The sequence below is a fragment of the Mustela putorius genome, unplaced genomic scaffold, assembly GCF_011764305.1.
Source record: "Mustela putorius furo isolate JIRA1106 unplaced genomic scaffold, ASM1176430v1.1 tig00003896_pilon_pilon_pilon, whole genome shotgun sequence".
NCBI lineage: Eukaryota > Metazoa > Chordata > Mammalia > Carnivora > Mustelidae > Mustela > Mustela putorius.
In genome coordinates, this window is record NW_025422045.1 from 15,035,464 (window position 1) to 15,056,641 (window position 21,178).

The 21,178-nt window shown below is 35.1% G+C and overlaps 1 protein-coding gene across 1 annotated transcript; it reads right to left on the bottom strand.

The window, feature by feature from the left end:
- Positions 1–590: 590 nt before the first annotated feature.
- LOC101691611 (olfactory receptor 11H6-like) lies at positions 591–13,342 on the bottom strand. The gene is made up of 3 exons (XM_004782247.3): positions 13,294–13,342; positions 6,582–7,525; positions 591–647 (listed from the first exon to the last, which is right to left on the bottom strand). The coding sequence occupies exons 1-3, from the start codon at positions 13,340–13,342 to the stop codon at positions 591–593; spliced, it is 1,050 nt and encodes a 349-aa protein (XP_004782304.3).
- Between the last annotated feature and the right edge of the window lie 7,836 nt (positions 13,343–21,178).

Sequence of the window (21,178 nt, forward strand, 5' to 3'; positions counted from 1 at the left end):
GTAAGTTAGGGACTTCTTTTGTCTCACTGGTTTTAAGATGTTTTTATCACTGTATTTTTCAAATTTAACAACATGTCTTGGTGTTGGCCTGCTTTTGCTAACTTTGATGGAGCTCCTGTGCCTCCTAAATCTGGAAGTCTGTTTCCTTTCCCAGATTAGGGAAGTTTCAAGCTATTATTTCTTCAAATAATTTTTCTGCCCCCTTTCCTCCCTCTTCTTCCTCTGAGACTCCTAGAATACAAATGTTACTGTATTTGATGGATGTATTCCCTAAGTCTGTTTTTGTGTTCTATAATTCTTTCTCTCTTTTGTTCAGCTTTATTATTGTCCATTCTTTTGTACTTTATATAGAAGTGATATCATTTATTCATTCCTCTGCTTCTTCCAGCCTTGTGTTCATTGCATCAAGCCTGTTTCCAATCTCATTTTTTCCACTTTTTATTCCTGTTTCTTAATTATTTTTGTCTCTACAGTAAGGCCCTCCCATAACTCTTACAATTTTTTTCTCAAGCCCAGTGAGTATCCTTATGATTGTTGCTTTAAATTCTCCATCCAGCATATCTGTTTCACTGAGATCTCTGGCCATGACCTTATCTTACTATTTCATTCGGGATGAAAGTTTCCATTTCAGCATTTTGTCTAAGTCTCTGAATTCCTCTCTGTTTTAGAAAAACCTGTTATGTTTTCTGATCCTGAGAATAGTGGCCGTATAAAGAAGAGATCATATAGTGTCCAGGAAGTGGCACTTCAGCAAATGTCTCTGATGTGTGCTATGTGTGCTTTGCTGTTGTGTTTCTTTCTAAAGAGGCTCTTTTTGCCTGCTCTGGGAAATGTTGAGAAATCTCCAGCAGTATTAGATAGATTGCAGGGGAGGGGGAGGAGGTGATAGAGCAGAGGAGCACAAAATCAGAACTTTTAGAAGTCTGCTCCACTGATGACATCATTCTGGTGGCTGAGCAGGTGGTGAAACCCTAGCTAGGACAGTATGGTCTCAGAATCCTCAAGGTCACAGAAAGGCCAGGGGTGCCTGAACGTGGCAGAGCTTCCAGGTATTGGAGCAGAGATACTGGCTTCAAAGAGTGAGCTGAAGAGTGGCATCTCAACTCAGGGATGCCATAAACTGTGATCCGTGACACAGTGAGGCCACTGCTCTTTGAGCAGGGACTTAATAAGCATCAGGTCCAGGGAGATTGGAGACTCCCTTTCCTCCCCAGAAGGAGTGGTGTGGGAGTGCACTGCAGGAATCTGGTGGGTACCAAGACTCCAAATGGGGCCATGTGCCAGAGATACAAGGCTTGATCACACAGAGTGCAGCCAAAGACCAGAGAGATAGGAGTGACTGCTTTATTCTGAGGGCTCACTGACCAGTGGCGACCCAAACTCTCGGGTCCTCTGGGGCCAGAGATAGGGAGGCTGTCATTTTCATTTCCATGCTCTAAAGCTGGGTGGAAAGATTTCAGGAAACAAAAGCTACTGAGAGCAAACCTGAGCAGATTACTTAGCCTGGCCCCTAGCAAGGGCAGTGCAATTCCACCTTAGGCAAAGACATTTGAGAATCAATGCAACAGGCCCCTCCCCCAGAAAATCAGCAAGAACATCCAGCCAAGACCAAGTTTACCAATCAACAAGAACTGCAAAACTAACTTGAATTCAAGTAAAAATAAATTTAAAAATATATTTACAGGGCGCCTCGGTGGCTCAGTGGGTTGAGCCTCTGCCTTCGGCTCAGGTCATGATCTCAAGGCCCTGGGATCAAGCCCTGCATAAGGCTCTCTGCTCAGCAGGGAGCCTGCTTCTCTTCCTCTCTCTCTCTGCCTGCTTCTCTGCCTACTCGTCATCTCAGTCTGTCAAATAATTTTTTTAAAAATCTAAAATATATATATATATGTATATATACATACATATATATATATTTAAAAACTACAAAAAAAGTCAAAACTTCAAAGGATATATTCAAGAAAGTAAAAAGTTTACAGATTAGGAGAAAGTAATTGCAGATTACATATCTGGTAAGGGACTTATGTCTAAAATATGTTAATAATACTTTCTACAATTCAACAATAAAAAGACAACACAAAGTAGTGCTCAAAGGATTTGAATATATATTTCCTGAAAGAAGACAAACAAATGGCCAAAATGAGCACATGAAACAAAGGCCAGTAACATTAAGGGAAATGTTAATGAAAATGAAAAGAGAACATTTCACACCTACCAGGATGACTCAAGTCAAAAAAGCAAAAAAATAACAAATATTGGTGAAAATACAGAGAAAGTTGAAATCCACATTATGTACATTGTGAGTATGATATAAAAATGTTGTAGTCTCTTTGGAAAATAGTCTGACAGTTCCTCAAAATGTTCAATTTACAGTTAACTTATGATCCAACAGTTCTACTCACAGGGATATGCCCTATGGAAGTGAAAAAGGTTCAAATAAAGATCATGACTGTTCACAGCAGCATTACTAATAATAGGCACAAAACAGAAACTACTCAAATGTCCAACTGTTGAATAGATAAGGAAAATGCTTTATATCCAAAAGATAGAATGCCATACAGCCAAGAAAAGAAACAAAGTAGATACATGCTGTGACATAAATGAACCTTATAAACATTATTTGAAGGGAAAGAAAGAAGCCAGTCACAAAATGCCACATATTGTAGGATTTCATTTATATGATGTCCAGATTAGGTAAGTAAAATGGACAGTGGTTGCAAGAATTTGAGAGAAGGGAGAGTTACTGCATACAGGCTTTCTTTGTAGGAAAAGGAAAATTCTAGTTGAGAGTACGTGATATAGTGTTCTTGAGACTGTGAGTAAAGGTATATCTAGTAATTCCAGCAACTATAGCAGTACCTGACAGCTACTAGTCATTACACCCTAACTTACAGTAGGCAAAAATGGGCATATCAGGAAAAGGAAAAGCATGGTTCATCCTAAATAAAGCTCTTTTCAAAAACAATTCTTAGAGGGTGCCTGGGTGGCTCAGGGGGTTAAAACCTCTATCTTTGGCTCAGGTCATGATCCCAGGGTCCTGGGATAGAGCCCCCACATCGGGTTCTCTGCTTAGTAGGGAGCCTGCTTCCCCCTCTCTCTCTGCTTGCCTCCCTGCCTACCTGTGATTTCTGTCAAATGAATCAACAAAATCTTTGAAAAATAAATTCTTAGAAGTAAATATATAAAGGAAAAATTGCATTGGCAATTGCATTGGCAACCATCTGGATCTAAATATTCAGAGTAGTTTCACTAAAACCTGGTGAGACAGTGGGAAGACATGTAATTATGATCAATGAGGAATCACCTTTCATAAGACTATATCTTGTCCTGTTTTTAGTATTGACACAAGAATTAACACTTAAATGTTGTTTTCTAAATTCAGCATATATATAAAGTATCATGTCATCTACAAAGACAGAGAGTTTGATTTCTTTTTTGCCAATCTGAATACCTTTTATTTCTTTTTATTGTCTGATTGCTGTTGCTAGGACTTCTAGTGCTATGTTGAACAAGAGTGGCGAGAGTAGACATCCTTGTCATGTTCCAGATCTTAAAGGGGAGGCTGTCAGTATTTCCCCATGGAGGATGATATTTGCTGAGGGTTTTTCACAGATAGATTTTATGAAGTTCAGGAATGTTTCCTCTATCCCTATACTTTGAATCGTTTTAATCAGGAATGGATGCTGTATCTTGTCAAATGTTTTTTCTGCATCAATTGAGAGGACCATGTGGTTCTTCACACTTCTCTTATTGATTTGTTCTATCACACTGATTGATTTGCAAATGTTGAACCACCCTTGCATCCCATGGAGAAATCCTACCTGGTCATGGTGGATAATCTTTCTAATGTACTGTTGGATCCTATTAGCGAGTATCTTGTTAAGAATCTTGGCATCCATATTCATCTGGGATATTAGTCTGAATTCTTATTTTTGGTGAGGTCTTTGCCTGGTTTGGGGATCAGGGTAATGCTGGTTTCATAAAAAGAGTCTGGAAGTTTTCCTTCTGTTTCTATTTTTTGAAACAGCTTCAGGAGAATAGATATTATCTCTTCTTTGAATGTTTGGTAGAATTCCCCAGGGAATCCATCAGGTCCTGGGTTCTTGTTTTTGGGAGGTTTTATGATCACTACTTCAATTTTGTTATTGGATATTGATCTATTCAGGTTGTCAATTTCTTCCTGATTCAGTTTTGAAAGTTATAGGTTTCCAGGAATGCATTCATTTCATCTAGGTTTCTCAATTTACTGGCATATAAGTGTTGATAATAATTTCTGATGACTGTTTCTATTTCCTTGACATTAGTTTTGATGTCTCCCTTTTCATTCATAATTTTATTAATTTGGGTCCTATCTCTTTTCTTTTGGATTGGTTTGGTCAATGGTTTATTGATCTTATTGATTCTTTCAAAAAGCCAGCTTCTAGTTCATTGATGTGTTCTACTGTACCTCTTGTCTCTGTCTCATTGATCTCTGCTCTAATCTTGATTATTTCCCTTCTTGTGTGTGGGGTTGGCTTAATTTGTTGTTGATTCTCCAGTTATTAAAGGTGTAAAGAGAGCTGGTTTATTCTGAATTTTTAATTTTTTTTTTTTTTTTGAGGGAGGGTTAGATTGCTATGTATTTCTACCTTAAGACTGCCTTTGCCATATCCCTTAAGTTTTGGACCAAAGTATTTTCATTCTCATTGATTTCCTGGTTGATCCAAACATTCATAAGCAGGGTGGTTTTTAACTTCCAATTATTTGAATTCCTTCCAAACTTTTTTCTTGTGGTTGAGTTCCAGTTTCAAAGCATTGTGGTCTGAGAAAGACTCTATCCCCAAACTACTAGAACTCATCCAGAAATGAAGTAATGTGGCAGGATTAAAAATCAATGCTTTAAAAATCAATCAATGCTTTCTCATACAATAACAATGAAAATATAGAAAGGGATATTAGAGAGTAGATTCCATTTACTATCACACCAAGAGCCATAAGATACTTGGGAAGAAACCTAACCAAAGAGGTGAAGGATCTGTACTTGAAGAACTACAGAACACTCGTGAAATAAATTGAAGAAGACACAAAAAGATGGAAGAGCTTTCCATGCTCATGGATTGGAAGAATAGACATTGTTAAAATGTCTATACTGCTTAGAGAAACTTATACTTTCAATGCCAGCCTGATCAAAATTCCACTGACATTTTCAAAGAGCTGGAACAAACAATCCTAAAATTTGTATGGAATCAGAGAAGATCCAAAATTGTTAATGAAATGTTGAAAAAGAAAAAACAAAAAATCTCATTTCAAGCTTTACTACAAAGCTGTGATCACCAAGACAGCATGGTACTGGCAAAAAAACAGACACATAGACCAATGGAACAGAATATAGAGCCCAGGTATGGACCTGAAACTCTATGGTCAAATAATCTTCGACAAAGCAGGAAAAAATATACAGTGGAAAAAAAACCATCTCTTCAATCAATTTTTCTGGGAAAATTGGACAGCTATGTGTAGAAGAATGAAACTCAACCATCCTCTTTTACCATATACAAATATTAAATTTAAATGGATAAAATAGGGTGCCTGAGTGGCTCAGTGGGATAAAGCCTCTGCCTTTGGCTCAGGTCATGATCCTAGGGTCCTGGGATCCAGTCCCACATTGGGCTTTCTGCTCAGCAGGGAGCCGGCTTCCATATCTCTCTCTCTGCCTGCCTCTCTGCCTACTTGTGATCTCTGTCTGTCAAATAAATAAATAAAATCTTTAAAAAATGGATAAAATACCTCAATGTGAGGCAGGAATCTATCAAAATCCTAGACGAGAGCTTAGGCATAACCACTTTGACAATGGCCACAGCAAATTCTTTCAAGATATGTTTCCAAAGGCAAAGGAAACAAAGCAAAAAATGAACTTTTGGGACTTTATCAAGATCAAAAACTTCTGCACAGCAAAGGAAACAGTCAACAAAACAAAGAGGCAACCCATGGAATGGGAAAAGATATTCGCAAATGACATTACAAACAAAGGGCTGATATCCAAGATCTATAAAGAACTCCTCCACTCAACACACACAAAACAGATAATCAAAAAAAAAATATATATATATGTATATATATGCCCATCAAAAAATGGGCAGAAGATATGAACAGACACTTCTCCAAAGAAGACATACAAATGGCTAATAGACACATGACAAATGTTCATCATCTAAATTCAGCATACATAACTTTTGACTCATTTGAGAAAATTTTATCAATAAAGGTAAAATAAAGGTCAGATTGACTGCATGTAGCATGTGTGTGTGATTTAGCAGCAAAATTTTAACTAGTATTAAATCTAAGGATCAGAAAGATTAGTGATTTTTTTAAAATTTTTATTTGAATTTGAAGGATTTTACTATTAATAATTTTCCATAATAATAAAAATGAAGAGATGGATACAGTTTATAAACATTCTATTACAATGAATGTTCCTCAACCCAAAAATTTTTAATTCCATTTATACAACTGAATATCAAGCTTTTAATTATTTATTCACATACATTTTTTTAGTTGTGAACAAAAGTACTTCAAAGATTTCTTCCATACCTCTGACTAAATCTCACAATCCTGAATAATTTTCTCAGAGCTACTTTCATCTCCTTATTTCGGAAACTATAGATCAAGGGGTTGAAAAGAGGAGTTAAAACAGAATAGGACAAACTCAGAATCTTCTGTATCTCAGCTGGATTGCCTGCTGTTGGGCTTACATATATGACCATGATAGAGCCATAGAACAGGGACACCACAGCCAGATGGGAGCCACATGTGGAGAAGGCCTTATGCTGACCTTCTACTGAGGGGACCCTCAGCACAGCTCTAATCACCAGGATATAGGTGCTGGTAATAAAAAGGAAGGTGGAGAAAATGATTACTGAGTTGTAGATGGCACAGATGATCTCAGTGGCGTGAGCTGGCACACAGGACAGTTTTATAAGGATATCTGGGTCACACAGGAAGTGATCAATCTTCTTGGAACAACAAAATGGGAGTTGAAAGATGAGGTTCATAGGCAAGAGGAAGTATAGGAAGCCACACATCCAGCACCCAGCTCCTATTCTGATGCAGCGCTGAATAGTCATGACAGTGGGGTAGTGCAGGGGCCTGCAGATAGCAAGGTATCTGTCAAAGGCCATGGCAGACAAGAAGAAGGTCTCAGTGGCACCCATGGAGAAGAAGAAGTAGGATTGGAGGAAGCAGCCATAGAAGGAGATGGTGCTGGTCTCAGAGAGTAAGTTGGCTAGCATATTAGGGACAATGGAGGTGATAAACCAGATCTCCAGGAAAGAAAAATTGGCCAACAGGATGTACATTGGAGTTTGAAGTCGATGGTTCCATCTCACAGCACAGATAATGCACAGATTTCCAGTTAGTGTCAGAATATAAGTCCCAGAGAAGATTGAAAAGAGGAAAACCTGAATTTCACAGGTATAAGAGAAGCCCAAAAGAATGAATTCACTCACAGAGCTAGAGCAATTATTTGTGTTTGAATATTCATTTGTTTGTAATGCTGTAGAAACAACAAATTTCCATAAGATAAACGGCCTTTTAGTATTACTTATTAAGGCAAATATATTGATTATGATTACACCACTCTGCATTTCAATAAAATAATATTATAACTCATATATCTTAATCATTTTTAACTATTCGTAGTCCTATTCTAGATATAACAAATATAAAATGAACAGATACTTGCCTGTCATCCTGTGCGTTACAATCAAAACTTTTGGTATTGACAATAAGCAATTCTATATTCAGAGATCTACAAAGTTTGGTCAAGCAGTTAATGAATACAGACTGAATTAATACAGCTAAGAGATAACTCAGCATTTTTAACATATGAAGATATTAAGATAATAATATTCTATAATCTTTGTTCTATTTGTGAGAGAAAAATGTCAAGTGGATTTGAAGACAATATCCAATTTGTTAAGTACTATATGTAATACAATTAATGTTTTATTAATTAATAAATAATTTTATTGTTAGGTTATGGACAATACTCATATTTATTTTAGAATAGATTATAAGTCAACATTAAAATAAAAATTAAAAAATTAACAGACAGGAAGCAAAAAGTTGCTGACATGGATGTGGGGAAAAGGGTACCCTCTTACACTGTTGGCGGAAATGCAAACTGTTATAGCCACTCTGGAAAACAGTATGGAAGTTCCTTAAATGTTAAAAATAGAGCTACACTACAACCCAGTAATTGCACTATTACATAATTACCCCAAAGATACATATGTAAAAAGAAGGGGCACCAGCACCCCATGTTCATAGCAGCAATGTCCACAATAGCCAAACTGGAAGGAGCCAAGTTGTCCTTCTACAGATGAATGGATAAAGAAGATGTGGTCCAATTTCTTTACACCACACACAAAAATAGACTCAAAATGGATGAAGGACCTTAATGTGAGAAAGGAAGCCATCAAAATCCTTGAGGAGAACACAGGCAGCAAACTCTTTGACCTCAGCTGCAGCAACATCTTCCTAGGAACAATGCCAAAGGCAAGGGAAGCAAGGGCAAAAATGAACTATTGGGATTTCATCAAGATCAAAAGCTTTTGCACAGCAAAGGAAACAGTTAAAAAAATCAAAAGACAACTGACAGAATAGGAGAAGATATTTGCAAACGACATATCAGATAAAGGGCTAGTGTCCAAAATCTATAAAGAACTTAGCAAACTCAATACCCAAAGAACAAATAATCCAATCAAGAGATGAGCAGAGGACATGAACAGACATTTCTGCAAAGAAGACATCCAGATGGCCAACAGACACATGAAAAAGTGCTCCATATCACTCGGCATCAGGGAAATACAAATCAAAACCACAATGAGATATCACCTCACACCAGTCAGAATGGCTAAAATCAACAAGTCAGGAAATGACAGATGCTGTCGAGGATGCGGAGAAAGGGGAATCCTCCTACACTGTTGGTGTGAATGCAAGCTGGTGCAACCACTCTGGAAAACAGCATGGAGGTTCCTCAAAATGTTGAAAATAGAACTACCCTATGACCCAGCAATTACACTACTGGGTATTTACCCTAAAGATACAAACGTAGTGATCTGAAGGGGCACGTGCACCCGAATGTTTATAGCAGCAATGTCCACAATAGCCAAACTATGGAAAGAACCTAGATGCCCATCAACAGATGAATGGATCAAGAAGATGTGGTATATATACACAATGGAATATTATGCAGCCATCAAAAGAAAGGAAATCTTGCCATTTGTGACAACGTGGATGGAACTAGAACGTATCATGCTTAGCGAAATAAGTCAATCAGAGAAAGACAACTATCATATGATCTCCCCGATATGAGGAAGTGATGATGCAACATGGGGGTTTAAGGGGGTAGGAGAAGAATAAATGAAACAAGATGGGATTGGGAGGGAGATAAACCATAAGTGACTCTTAATCTCATAAAACAAATGAGGCTTGCTGGGGGGAGGGGGATTGGGAGAAGGGGGGTGGGGTTATGGACATTGGAGAGGGTATGTGCTTTGGTGAGTGCTGTGAAGTGTGTAAACCTGGCGATTCACAGGCCTGTACCCCTGGGGATAAAAATATATGTTTATAAAAAATTAAAAAAAAAAAAAGAGGATGTGGTCCATATATACAATGGAATATTACTCTGCCACCAGAAAGGATGAATACCCATCATTTACACCGACATGGATGGGACTGGAGGGGATTATGCTAAGTGAAATAATTCATACAGAGAAAGACAATTATCATATGGTTTCACTCATATGTGGAACATAAGGAATACTGCAGAGGACCGCAGAAGAAAGGAGGGAAAACTGAATGGGAAGAAATCAGAGAGGGAGACAAACCATGAGAGACTTTGGACTCTGGGAAAGAAACTTAGGGTAATGGAAGGGAGGTGGTACATCAAGGAGGGTACATGATGTGATGAGCACTGGGTATTATATACAACTGATGAATCATTGAACACTACACAAAAACTAATGATGTAGTATCTTTTGGCTAATTGAGCATAATAAAAAAATAAAAGTATTAGATCTGAAAAAGAAAGTTTTTAAATATCAATTGCTCCCTTCAGTAAAAATAGTAAAAATATACTCTTAAAAATATTACATGTAGGGACGCCTGGGTGGCTCAGTGGGTTAAAGCCTCTGCCTTTGGCTCAGGTCATGTTCCCAGGGTTCTGGGATTGAGCCCCGCATCAGGCTCTCTGCTCAGTGGGGAGCCTGCTTACCTTCCAATCTCTCTGCCTGCTTCTCTACATGCTTGTGATCTCTGTCTGTCAAATAAATAAATAAAGTCTTTAAAAAATATTACATGTATATGGGTTTTTTTAAAAAATGTTCATGCATTTCAGTACTTAGGATGCTGCACAGAATGTCAAAGAGATCACAATCATTGAATTTTTGTCAACAAAGACAGCCCAAGAAAATGGTATGTTTCCTATTCACAATTCTTCCTATAGGAAGGAAATGCAATTTTAAAAATTTCTGCTCTAATAACAAATACTATCAAGGATACTTTCTTTAAGTTGGTTGTCTAACAATCAGTGTTATCATCATCATTAATTTAAATATGAGCGAGTAAGGACAGTATTCAGTGAGGTTCTTCAATGCTGTATGATTGGTAAGGAGGGTACGTCTTCAACTCTCAGGTGTTTTATGTCGAAAGAACAAAGACTCAAAAGTTATGTCTAGAAAATAGTGGTTTTCATAGTATGGTCAGGAACTCCTGATGATCTCTGAAGATGTTTCAGGGCATTCAGGTCAAAAGTAATTTCATAATAATGCTAAGATATCATTTGCTTTATTCACTCTTACTTTTTCTTGATTACTGAATGGAGTTTTCTAGACTGCATGATGGGTAATCTCCTGCCAAAATGTTTGATCTCACAACAAATGTTTGGTGACTCAAACCAAACAACATCCTACTGTTTTCTCTTAAGTAAACATTATAGAAATTTATTAAAATATTTAAAAACACAACAATCTCCATAAATTTTTGTTATGTTGACAAAAGCAATTATCTTTGAATTGACATTTATGGTAATCTGATTACTTTATTATTGCCACTTTAAAAGGAATTTAGTACAAACTTTATTTTTTGTTTTAATTTCTAAATGGTAAATATGAATAGCTATAACTCATATGAACAAAACCACTTTGGGGTATTTGATGAGTTTTAAGATTTAGAGGGGTCCTGAAATCATCAAGTTTGAAAACCACTAATTTGCAAAAAATTACATCTATCTATAAATAAAATGAAAAGATTATATATTTTGCTTTGGTTTGGTTTGGGTTTGGAATTGCATAGATAGTTGCATGTTAAACTGTAAATAATGCTGTGAGGACATAGCAGATTTCAATTATACACATTATTATTATTAACTATTGCTACCATGCTGTACATGAGATCTTAGAACTTACTTATCTTGTAACTGAAGCAAAGTAAAAGTACTACAAGAGGTGATGGATAATTAGTTTGGTTAATTAGTTTGACTGTGGCCATCATTTTATGATGCATATCAAATCATATCATTGTACCCTTAATACATAAAATTTTTATTTGTCAATTTTACCTCAATAAAGTTGGCAAAAATAAACTATAAAATAGGACAGTTTGGAAATTAAGAGCAAATAAAGAAGAAAAATAAATTAATCCATAGTACTAAAGTCTTAATCATGAATTCACATATATTCATAGTCTTTAAAGGAATTATGTACTTTTAAGGTTTTTCTTAAAAAAAAACTTTGAAATTTGAAAAGTAACAGACTCATACTTAGGAAGAATTTTTCTAAAACAGTAATTTCATTTAAATTCCAAAGTAATCACAGGTAAGAACCCAGACTGATGCCCTGGATTTAGTATGTAGCACAGTGTTACAAAATTGCAGCCCATGTAAACCCTCAATAATCACCTAATACTTCTGCCATCAACTTTGGGTTTTCCCTCTTTGTGTTTTTCTTCATTATTTCTACTATTTCTTTATGTATGTGTGGAAATGTCTCTAAACATCTCAGTGTTTACCTATTTTTCTTTGTTTCATTTGGCTTTTTTCTGAGTACATGCATGCATGTGTGTGTGTGTATGTGTGAATATTTTGCAATTCTTTCCATATCTATAATTTATTCACATGTGATTACATCTTCTCCAGATTTCATAAAACAACTGCCTGGAATTTAGCTTTCTAGTCAATCAAGTTCTTTCTCTTGCCTCCTTCCCCAACTTTGTATTTACCTTCTCTTTTTGTAATCTCTTTGTCCAGTGTAACTGAATATGTTTGAAAGTTAAATATATTTCATTTTATATATGGACACACACATATATATATATACATATTACACATATTTATGGAATGAGAGAGGACGTATTTTTACAAATATTTTCAAGTTGAAAAACTGATGTGCAAAACACTGTCTTTCTTTAAAAGGAAATTTAAAAATATTTTACTTATTTATTTGTCGGAGAAAGAGAGCGCACAGGCAGGCAGCATGTCAGGCAGAGAGACAGAGGGAGAAGAAGGCCCCCCGCTGAGCAGGGAGCCTGATTCAGGGCTGGATCCCAGAACACTGGGATCATGACCTGAGTCAAGGGCAGGTGTTTAACCCACTGAGTCACCTAGATGTCCCTCTAAAGGAAATAAACCTTAAATATATTCATAAAAATCCTCATCTTTAACATATAGAAAAGATTTTGCAGATTGAAATAAGGACAGGAATGTGAGTACCAAAATTTAAAAATACAGAATAGAAAAAATACAGATATCTTGAAAGTAGAATGTTGCATAGTAGAAAACATCATTAAACAAGGCTTAGAAAAGACAAATTACTTACTAGACATTAAAGTTAAATATGTATCATTCATAAAGCTATGGCAAAGTTCACTGTGCTCAAAGAGGCTGATCCTTAAATTCTGCAAAACATGAATAAAATTTCCTTCTTTCTTATCCTCTAAAAATAACAGAAATTAGCAGGGCAATAGGCAATATATCACTTGAGTTTCACTGAAGGAAACTTTGACTTACTGGAAATACATTCACTTACTGGAATTTTCTCTACCTATAGATCCCAACTCCTACACAGAGCAATACAAATGGGGAACTAGCAAACTACTTTAAGAGTTCTAATAGATTTGCTTATAAGCTCTAAAAAAATGCCTGGCTTTGATCCTGAAGAAAAAAATATTTTCATAATTCTTGTGTTAACTGGTGGAATATAAAACTAGGAATGGTGGAAGGGGGACAAAGAGGGGCTTGGAGTCATGTGAGCTTTACATTACCTGCAGATACAAGATGGGTATCATAGAAATCTGTATGGTTGAACACCATCTTCTATATCACAGTGAAAACTCTAGTCTCAGATCTCAGAAAAAGAACAAATATAATAGTGTTCCATGCACTGCTGTGGGGATTCACAGAACTGCAGACCCTTTTAGGAGAAGAAAATTACAAAACCAGTCATGGGCCTCTTCAGGCTTGCCCTCTTATACTTCTCTTGCTTAAATAAACTGACAAAGCAACAGGAAACTTGACAGTTGAAAAGAGAATCATAGTCTCATGATCTACACAGAATAAAAATGAACAACTGAAATAGGAAGCCCTTTTATTTTCTGTGAGGATCATCTTTGGGGAGTGGCTCTCTAGAGAGCGAATTTATAAAACAATGGCCCCATTTCCTCACTCAGCATGCTGTAATTTGTTTCAAATTCAAACACGTTTCCTACTTTAATTCACACAATTTTTTATTTGGAGAAACAAGAGAAATACAAACACATAAAATTATCTGGGCAGGTATTAGTTTTCTGTTTAACTATGATAGAAGTAATCTTCTCTCTGATTGATGAAGTTCTAGAACCTAGATGAGGTTCGGTGGGCTGAGGTCCAGAGCCGATGACCAAGAAATAATTCTTGAGACATCTTTGGTGCAAAATGGTGGTTTATTAAAGCATGGGGACAGAACCCATGGGCAGGAAGAGCTGCTGCCCTTGGTTGGGGTTGTGAGAGATGGCAGGTTATGTACCCTGCCATTAGGGGAAGGTGAGGGGAAGGGAGGTTTCAATGGAACTTTCATATGCTAAAGAGGGCCTACAAGGTGCTGGGATACTGGAGGCCTTGCTGCTTGATCAATGTTGTCTTTTGGCAAGCCATTCACATTTCTGCTATCAAGCATCTTTGTTAGTGAGACTTGGGTTTAGAAGAAATTTAACTTTATTTAGGGCTTGAGGAACTGAGTTATTTGCCTCTGGAAATTGTGCTATTGATAAGGTAAATTCTTTGTTTGTAGATCTCTAGGACATTTGTAAACCAAGGGAGACTCCTGTCTTGTAGGATTGTGATTTCTGCAAGTTAACTATTTGTTTCTCACTTATGGCAGTCATAAGTGAGTCAGTCAGAGGTGCCTGAGGAATGTCACACACATTGCTGAGGGGAGCAGGTGGAGAGGGGGTGCAAGGTGCCAGCTTTTGCTTTGTCCTCTGCCAGGCTCCTGATCCCTCATCATGATAAAAAAAAAAAAAAAAAAAAAAAAAAAAAAAAAAAAAAAAGTTGTGATTCTGGCAATGAGACTTCTTTCCATTCTTAGAGAAAAGACTATGGAATGTAGGTTAACACAAAGATTAGGAGCCTGTGCACTTAAGCATATTAAAGACTCTCTTCTTTTGTTTCAGACTATTTATCATCTTAACTTCAATTTGCTTGTCCCACCACAAGCTCACCACAATCACAAACACTGAGATGCATTCTTTAACTATGAGTAAAATTCTTTAAATAAGAAAGACATTTATGGAAATTTCCCTTGAATTTAAGTACTTTGCTAATGCCTTTTAATGGCTCCATAGTATAGCATCAACATTTTATGAATAAACAAAATTTACATAATGATCCCCAAGTTTTCTCAAAAACTTGGGGATCATTATGTAAATTTTGTTTATTCATTTATTATACTCTTGGTATAATATTTTTCATTTATTATACCTTTGGTATAATATTTATTCATTTATTATACCTTTGGTATAATAATTGGAGCTATGAAGATTTTAAATCGAATATTAACATATATCTTGAGTAGAGTATTTCCAAATAATAAAATATGATCAAATAGAGGTTAGTACTTTAAAAGATATTCAATATTACATCATTTACATCATATGTGAATATAACATATAAACATAACTTTTTAAAATCATTGATTGATAGAAAAATATAGGAACATCTTACTAATGGTAGAAAAAAGTCATAGATAAAATTGAACACCCATTTTTGATAGACTTCATAATAAATCAGAGATAGAAGAAAATTTCTCTACTTGGTAAAGAATCTCTGTACCAGAAATAAGTGGCTAAAACATTCTATAATAATAAAATTGAAAGCATTCCAATTAAAATCAAATTCAAACAAGAATGGCCACAATAGTAAACAGAGTTACTGTTTCAAGTGATTCACTGTCCTTCCAGTAAAAGGATTATATATCCATGTCTCACAAATGTTACACTAGCCAATGTAACTTGGTTTGTCCAATGTAATGTATGACAAATTTAAATATACCCTTCTTTTAAAAGATTTTATTTTATTTATTTTTTGTCAGAGCAAGCATGAGCGCATAAGCAGGGGGAGGGAGAAGCAGGCAGAGGGAGAGGCAGGCTCCCTACTGAGCAAAGAGCCTCATGTGGGACTTGATCTCAGGATCCTGGGATCATGACCTGAGCTGAAGGAAGATGCTTAACCAACTAAACCACGCAGGTGTCCCATAAATGTCTCATTTTTAAAGAAAACCTATAACAACCATTATGCAAATATGCCATAGCTCCTTTTCCTATGTAATGAAAATAGTAATTTTATTTTGTCGTGGATCCAAGAATGAAAGAGAAATATAGAACCAACCATGAACCAACAAGTAATATGATTAAGAAAGAAAAAGGAGGTTGCTATTAGTCACTGATATTTACTGGTAATTTTTATGATAACATAAATTGGGAAAAGCAATTGATATCATCATCATGACTGTTCCTATCCACACCAATGAGACAAAAATAATTTATGGTATGACTATTAGAAGAGAGAAATTTTAATTACTGACTGAAGAAATGATGTCTATGATGAACAAGAGAACCAACTATGTTAAACATAAGATGATTCAATAAATTGATTACTGAAAAAATAAAGAGAAAATACAATCTTCCTTTTATGGATGCAAGGATGTGTAAATTAATGTAGGGAAATTATTTCATTTTCATTAGCAACACAAAGTCAAAATAACCTAGAAAAACGTTTGCAAGATAACTGCAAGCATTATCAATAACAAATCTTTACATTGGTATATAAAAGAAAACCTGATTAATAGGAAAGGCATACCATGTTGCTCAACTGATCAGCTAGTTAGTGTCAAGGATAAATAATTAACATAAGTCAATATACAAAGTCAATGCAATTTAGACATATCCCAATCAGACTGTGTGAAAAGTATTGTTATAGGTATTTTAAACTTTACAAAGATTTAAAAAGCTTGATTGTTTATTTTTCAAGATGTCACATGTATTTTGGAAAACTAGAATAATGAGGTAAAATTAGGCCTACCTTATAAATTATATTTAAACAAAATTACTTAAAACTGTGGTAGGAACTGTTATAATTAATTGACCAAGTAGAGAATACATAAAACGAAATAATACTCAACTTCACAGAGTTAAGATTCTAGTAATGGTTATTTTCAATTCAAATATGGAGAAAAGATAAAAGATTAAATACAAAGTATTAAAAATTAAATTCCGACTCTACATTTTATCATACACAGATAATAACCTAGATCAAAACATGTGATAAACTTCAAAAGGTTGACCAAAACACACAAAAAAATACATACTTTTATATCTTAGTATAAGAAAAACTTTTGTATAAGAGATTCAAAACCTGGCTTTGTAACAGAACAAATGAACATTCATTGACTTCATAAAAGTTAAATGTTTGAAAAGTAAAACAGTGCCACTAACCATCTTAAGTAACAAAGATAGAATTTTTGATGGGTATACCATGAGATAGAAGCCACTAATTTGCACTGACACCAGAAGTTACAAAAATTTTTATGAATTATATACAAATTTACATGAATTCGGTATCCTTCAAGGTAAGTCTTAATATTTGACAAAAGGGAAATTTATAATATTAGATCCAAATTGACTCCAGCATATCCTTTGAGGGCATTTTCTACAACAAGCCAGAAGAAAAGGAATCCAAGGAAACAGTGAATGTCTCTGGGCAAGGAGCTGCCCTAGAGTTTGAAGCTGGCAAAGTAGCAGGCATTTGGGAGAAATGGTCCTGAAGAGAAGGAACCTAAAGAAAAGGAGCTCAAAAATCTATGGATTAATTTTCATTTCCTTTCTTTCATTTCAGTGACCAGAAATACCAATTTTAAAAATGAGGCTCCAGTTCAAGAACCAAGGAATACATACCAGAAATAAAAATAAAATTAAAAAGAAGAACCCTAACAAACACACACACACAAAAAATGTCTGTAAGAAGTATGAAATATATACAGCACTTATATTGCCATCATGTAATATAAATACAGGACATAGTAAAAAGTCCTAATATATGTGTAATTAAAGTCCTTTATATAAATGAAAAAATCACCAAATAAAAACAATATTTAAAGAAATAGTAGCCGAGATTTTCCCAAACATAATAAAATACATAACTTACACATTTAAGAGAGCCAGAGAATCACAAGTATTATATAAACAAGTCAAATTTCACTTGGCTAATGTTAAAAATGTTAAAAATCAAAGACAAAGGAAAAAAAAAAATAAAACCAAAGGGGGGGGAAGTCATATTGATGAAGTCCCAGAACCTAAGTCAGGTTTGGTGGGGTGAGGAGGTTCGGAGCTGACGACTAAAGAAAGAATTCTTAAGAAGTCGTTGATGCAAAAGGTGATTTATTAGAGCATGGGGACAGAGCCTGTGGGCAGGCGGAGTTGTGGCTGCCCCGGGTTGTGAGGGTAGGCATGTTATATACCCTGCAGTATATAGGTGAGAGGAAGGGAGGTTTCAGTGGAGTTTTCATATGCTAACGAGGGCCTACAAGGTGCCAGGATGTTCCAGAGGCCTTGCCCTTGTGGCTGGATCAATGTTGTCTTTAGACCAGCCATTAACATTAATATAGTTGGGAGACTTTTTGGTGGGGTGTCACAATCCTGCTATCAATTGTCTTTGTTAGTGAGATTTAGGACATTTGTAAGCCAAGGGAGACTCCTGTCTAGCAGGATTGTGAGCTCTGCAAGTTAACTATTTGCTTATTGTTCATGGCAGTCAGGGCTGCCTGAGGGATGCTACACACATGGAGGGGAAAGGGTGAAGAGGCAGTGCAAGGCGCCAGCTTTTGCTTTTCCTCAGCCAGCCTCCTGCTCCCTCATTAATATTACTTTCAAAGGAGAAGTAGTAACACTGATGGCAACTATTCAACAGGAACAATTGAGTACAGAAGTAGATAAATATTTAAAAAGTGGTGAAAGAAAAGAGAAATTAACCAACCTAAATAATGTGAAGGCAAAAAAATAAAAATTTTTCAGAAAAAAAAAAAAAAGAAAGAACTTCTTGCCATAAGATTTATCACACTACAAATAATAATCCTTTAAGCTGGAGAAAATGACCCCAAAGGGAAACACAACACTGAGGAAGAATTGAAGGGAAGTAGAAAACATAAATATTGGGTAAAAGTTGGCTGCTCAATGCCACAATAAAACAATTTTATGATTTGTAATAAATGTAAAAGCAAAGAAGACAATAAAAACATGTGTGACTAAATGAAATTAAAAAAATTTTCCCATTTTCTAAGTTTTAAGTAATACATTTGTGAATTATATACAATGTATTAGCAAGAAAGGTTATAAATAAAAATCCAAAACAGAGAATATTAAATATATGAAGTCACTGGTTAATGCAAAACTAAGCAAAAAAGGAGAAATAAAGAAATAAAGAGCAGATGGAAATATTAAAAAAAACCAACAAACTGATAAACTGAATTATATTGATAATTGCATAAAAAATAGGCATTTTTCACACTCCATTTTTAAAAAAAGATTATTACCATAGGCTGTTTAAGAAACACACCTTATACATCAAGACACAGAAAGAGTTGAAATAAAAGGATGGAAAAAGAAATGAAATACAACACTTAAGAAAATAATAGATCTTTCTTATGATACAAAGACCAATTAATCATCAAGAAATGACAGTTCCAAATTTGCATGTAGCTAATAACATAATTTCAAAATACGTAAACAAAAGTTGTAGCAGGATAGAAATTTTTTAATCACTTCAGATTTTAACACACCTCTCTTGGTAAGTAAGAAAACAGATAAAAAAAATACCAGTAAGATTTTAGATGTATTAGCATGAGTAACTAACTTAAACTGACATATGTAAAAAGTAGAATTATAGTTGCACACAATGCAAACTATGCACAATCTTTTGCAAAGACATATAGAACACTTACCAAAATAACCACTTTTCTGGTCCAAAATACAAATCTTAACAAGGTTTAAAAGCATAGATTTTATGTTCTCAGACAACTGTAGAATTAAGTAGAAAATCTGTAATATAAAGTTAACAATACTGAAAAAGAAAAAAAAAAAGAAAAAAGGAAAACCCCAGATATTAAGAATAGAAAATTTTAAAGGGCATCACTACAAGCCCTACACACACTATATGGTTAATAAGAGAATATTATGAACCACTTCAGTAAAAATTTATTTTTTAAGAGAGAGAGCCAGAAGAGTGGGGGCAGGGGATGAGAAACTCTGACTGACTGAGTCACCAAGGCATCCCTTGAGTAAATTTTAACTTTTAGACAATGAATGAAAAATCTGAAATGCAGAGTAGACCAAAACTAAAGCCATTAAATATAGAAAATTTTAACAATGTCAAGCATATTAATGCTACTGAATCTTTAACTTAAAACCATCTCCAAAAACTCCAGGCCTAAGCAGTTTCATTGATAAATGCTTTGAAATATTCATGGAAAATATTTACATGATTATTCCTTCCAGCACCAGGAGACTACACATTCTTCTCAAGCACACATAGAATATTTTCCAGAGCATAAGTTAAGTCACAAAGCAAGCCTTAAAATAGATTGAATTAATAGTATTTTCTCCAGCCATAATGACATGAGACCAGAAATGAGTAACAGGAAGAAAACTAGAAAATTCACAAATGTGTGGAAATTAAACAACACACTCCTGAACAATCAATGGGTAAAAGAAGAAATCGAAAGGGGAAAAAAAAACAAAAAACAAAAACAAACAAACAAAAAACCACCCTGAAATGGACACCTGGGTGGTGGCTCTGTTTTTTAAGCATCTGACTCTTGATTTCGGATCAGGTCATGATCTCAGAGTTGTGATACTAAGCCCCTCCCCATCCCCATTTGTGTTCTCCCCCTCTTTCTTTTTCTCTCAATAAATATAAATAAAAAATAATTAAAATAAATGAAAATGTGCACACAACATATTAAAACTTATGGTGAGCAGCAAAAGTTTTAAGAGATGAGTTTACAGATAAAGGCATACATTAAGAAGAAAGATATCAAATAAAAAACATGATTTTACACTTCAAGGGATTATAAAAAGAATAATCTAAGCCCAAAGTTAATAGAAGAAGAAAATAACAGCAATCAAAGCTGAAACAAGTGAAATGGAGAACAGAAACCCAATAGAAATGATCAATAAAACTAAGAGCTGTTTTTTTTTAAAGTTAAAGAAAACTGACAAAGCCTTAGCTAGACTTAGAAAAAGAGAAAGAAGACAAATAAAATCTGAAATAAAAGGGGAGACATTATAAATGATACAACAGAGATATAAAAGAATCATGAGACTACTATGAATAACTGCATGCCAACAAATTGGATAACCTAGGAGAAATGGATACATTCTGGGAAAAAACTACAACTTATAAACACTGAATCATGAAGAAACAGAAATCTTGAATATACCAATAACAAGTGAAGAGATTGCATCAGTAACCAAATGACTGCCAACAAAGAAAAGCACAGGACCAGACAGTTTCACTGGTAAACACTATAAAATATTAAAGAGGAACTGACAGTCTTCCACAGAAGATGGTGGAGTAGAAGGATCTCAAACTCACCTCATTCTATGAATGCAAATAGGTAAC

Excerpts from the sequence above, each read along its gene's own strand:
- LOC101691611 (XM_004782247.3), bottom strand. The coding sequence starts at position 13,342 with ATGGTGTTCAACCATACAGATTTCTATGATACCCATCTTGTATCTGCA. Across the intron at positions 7,526-13,293 it reads TACCCATCTTGTATCTGCAG|CATTACAAACAAATGAATAT; the intron begins GTAATGTAAAGC and ends TTGTTTCTACAG. Across the intron at positions 648-6,581 it reads TGAGAAAATTATTCAGGATT|AGACTTAGACAAAATGCTGA; the intron begins GTGAGATTTAGT and ends AGAGGAATTCAG.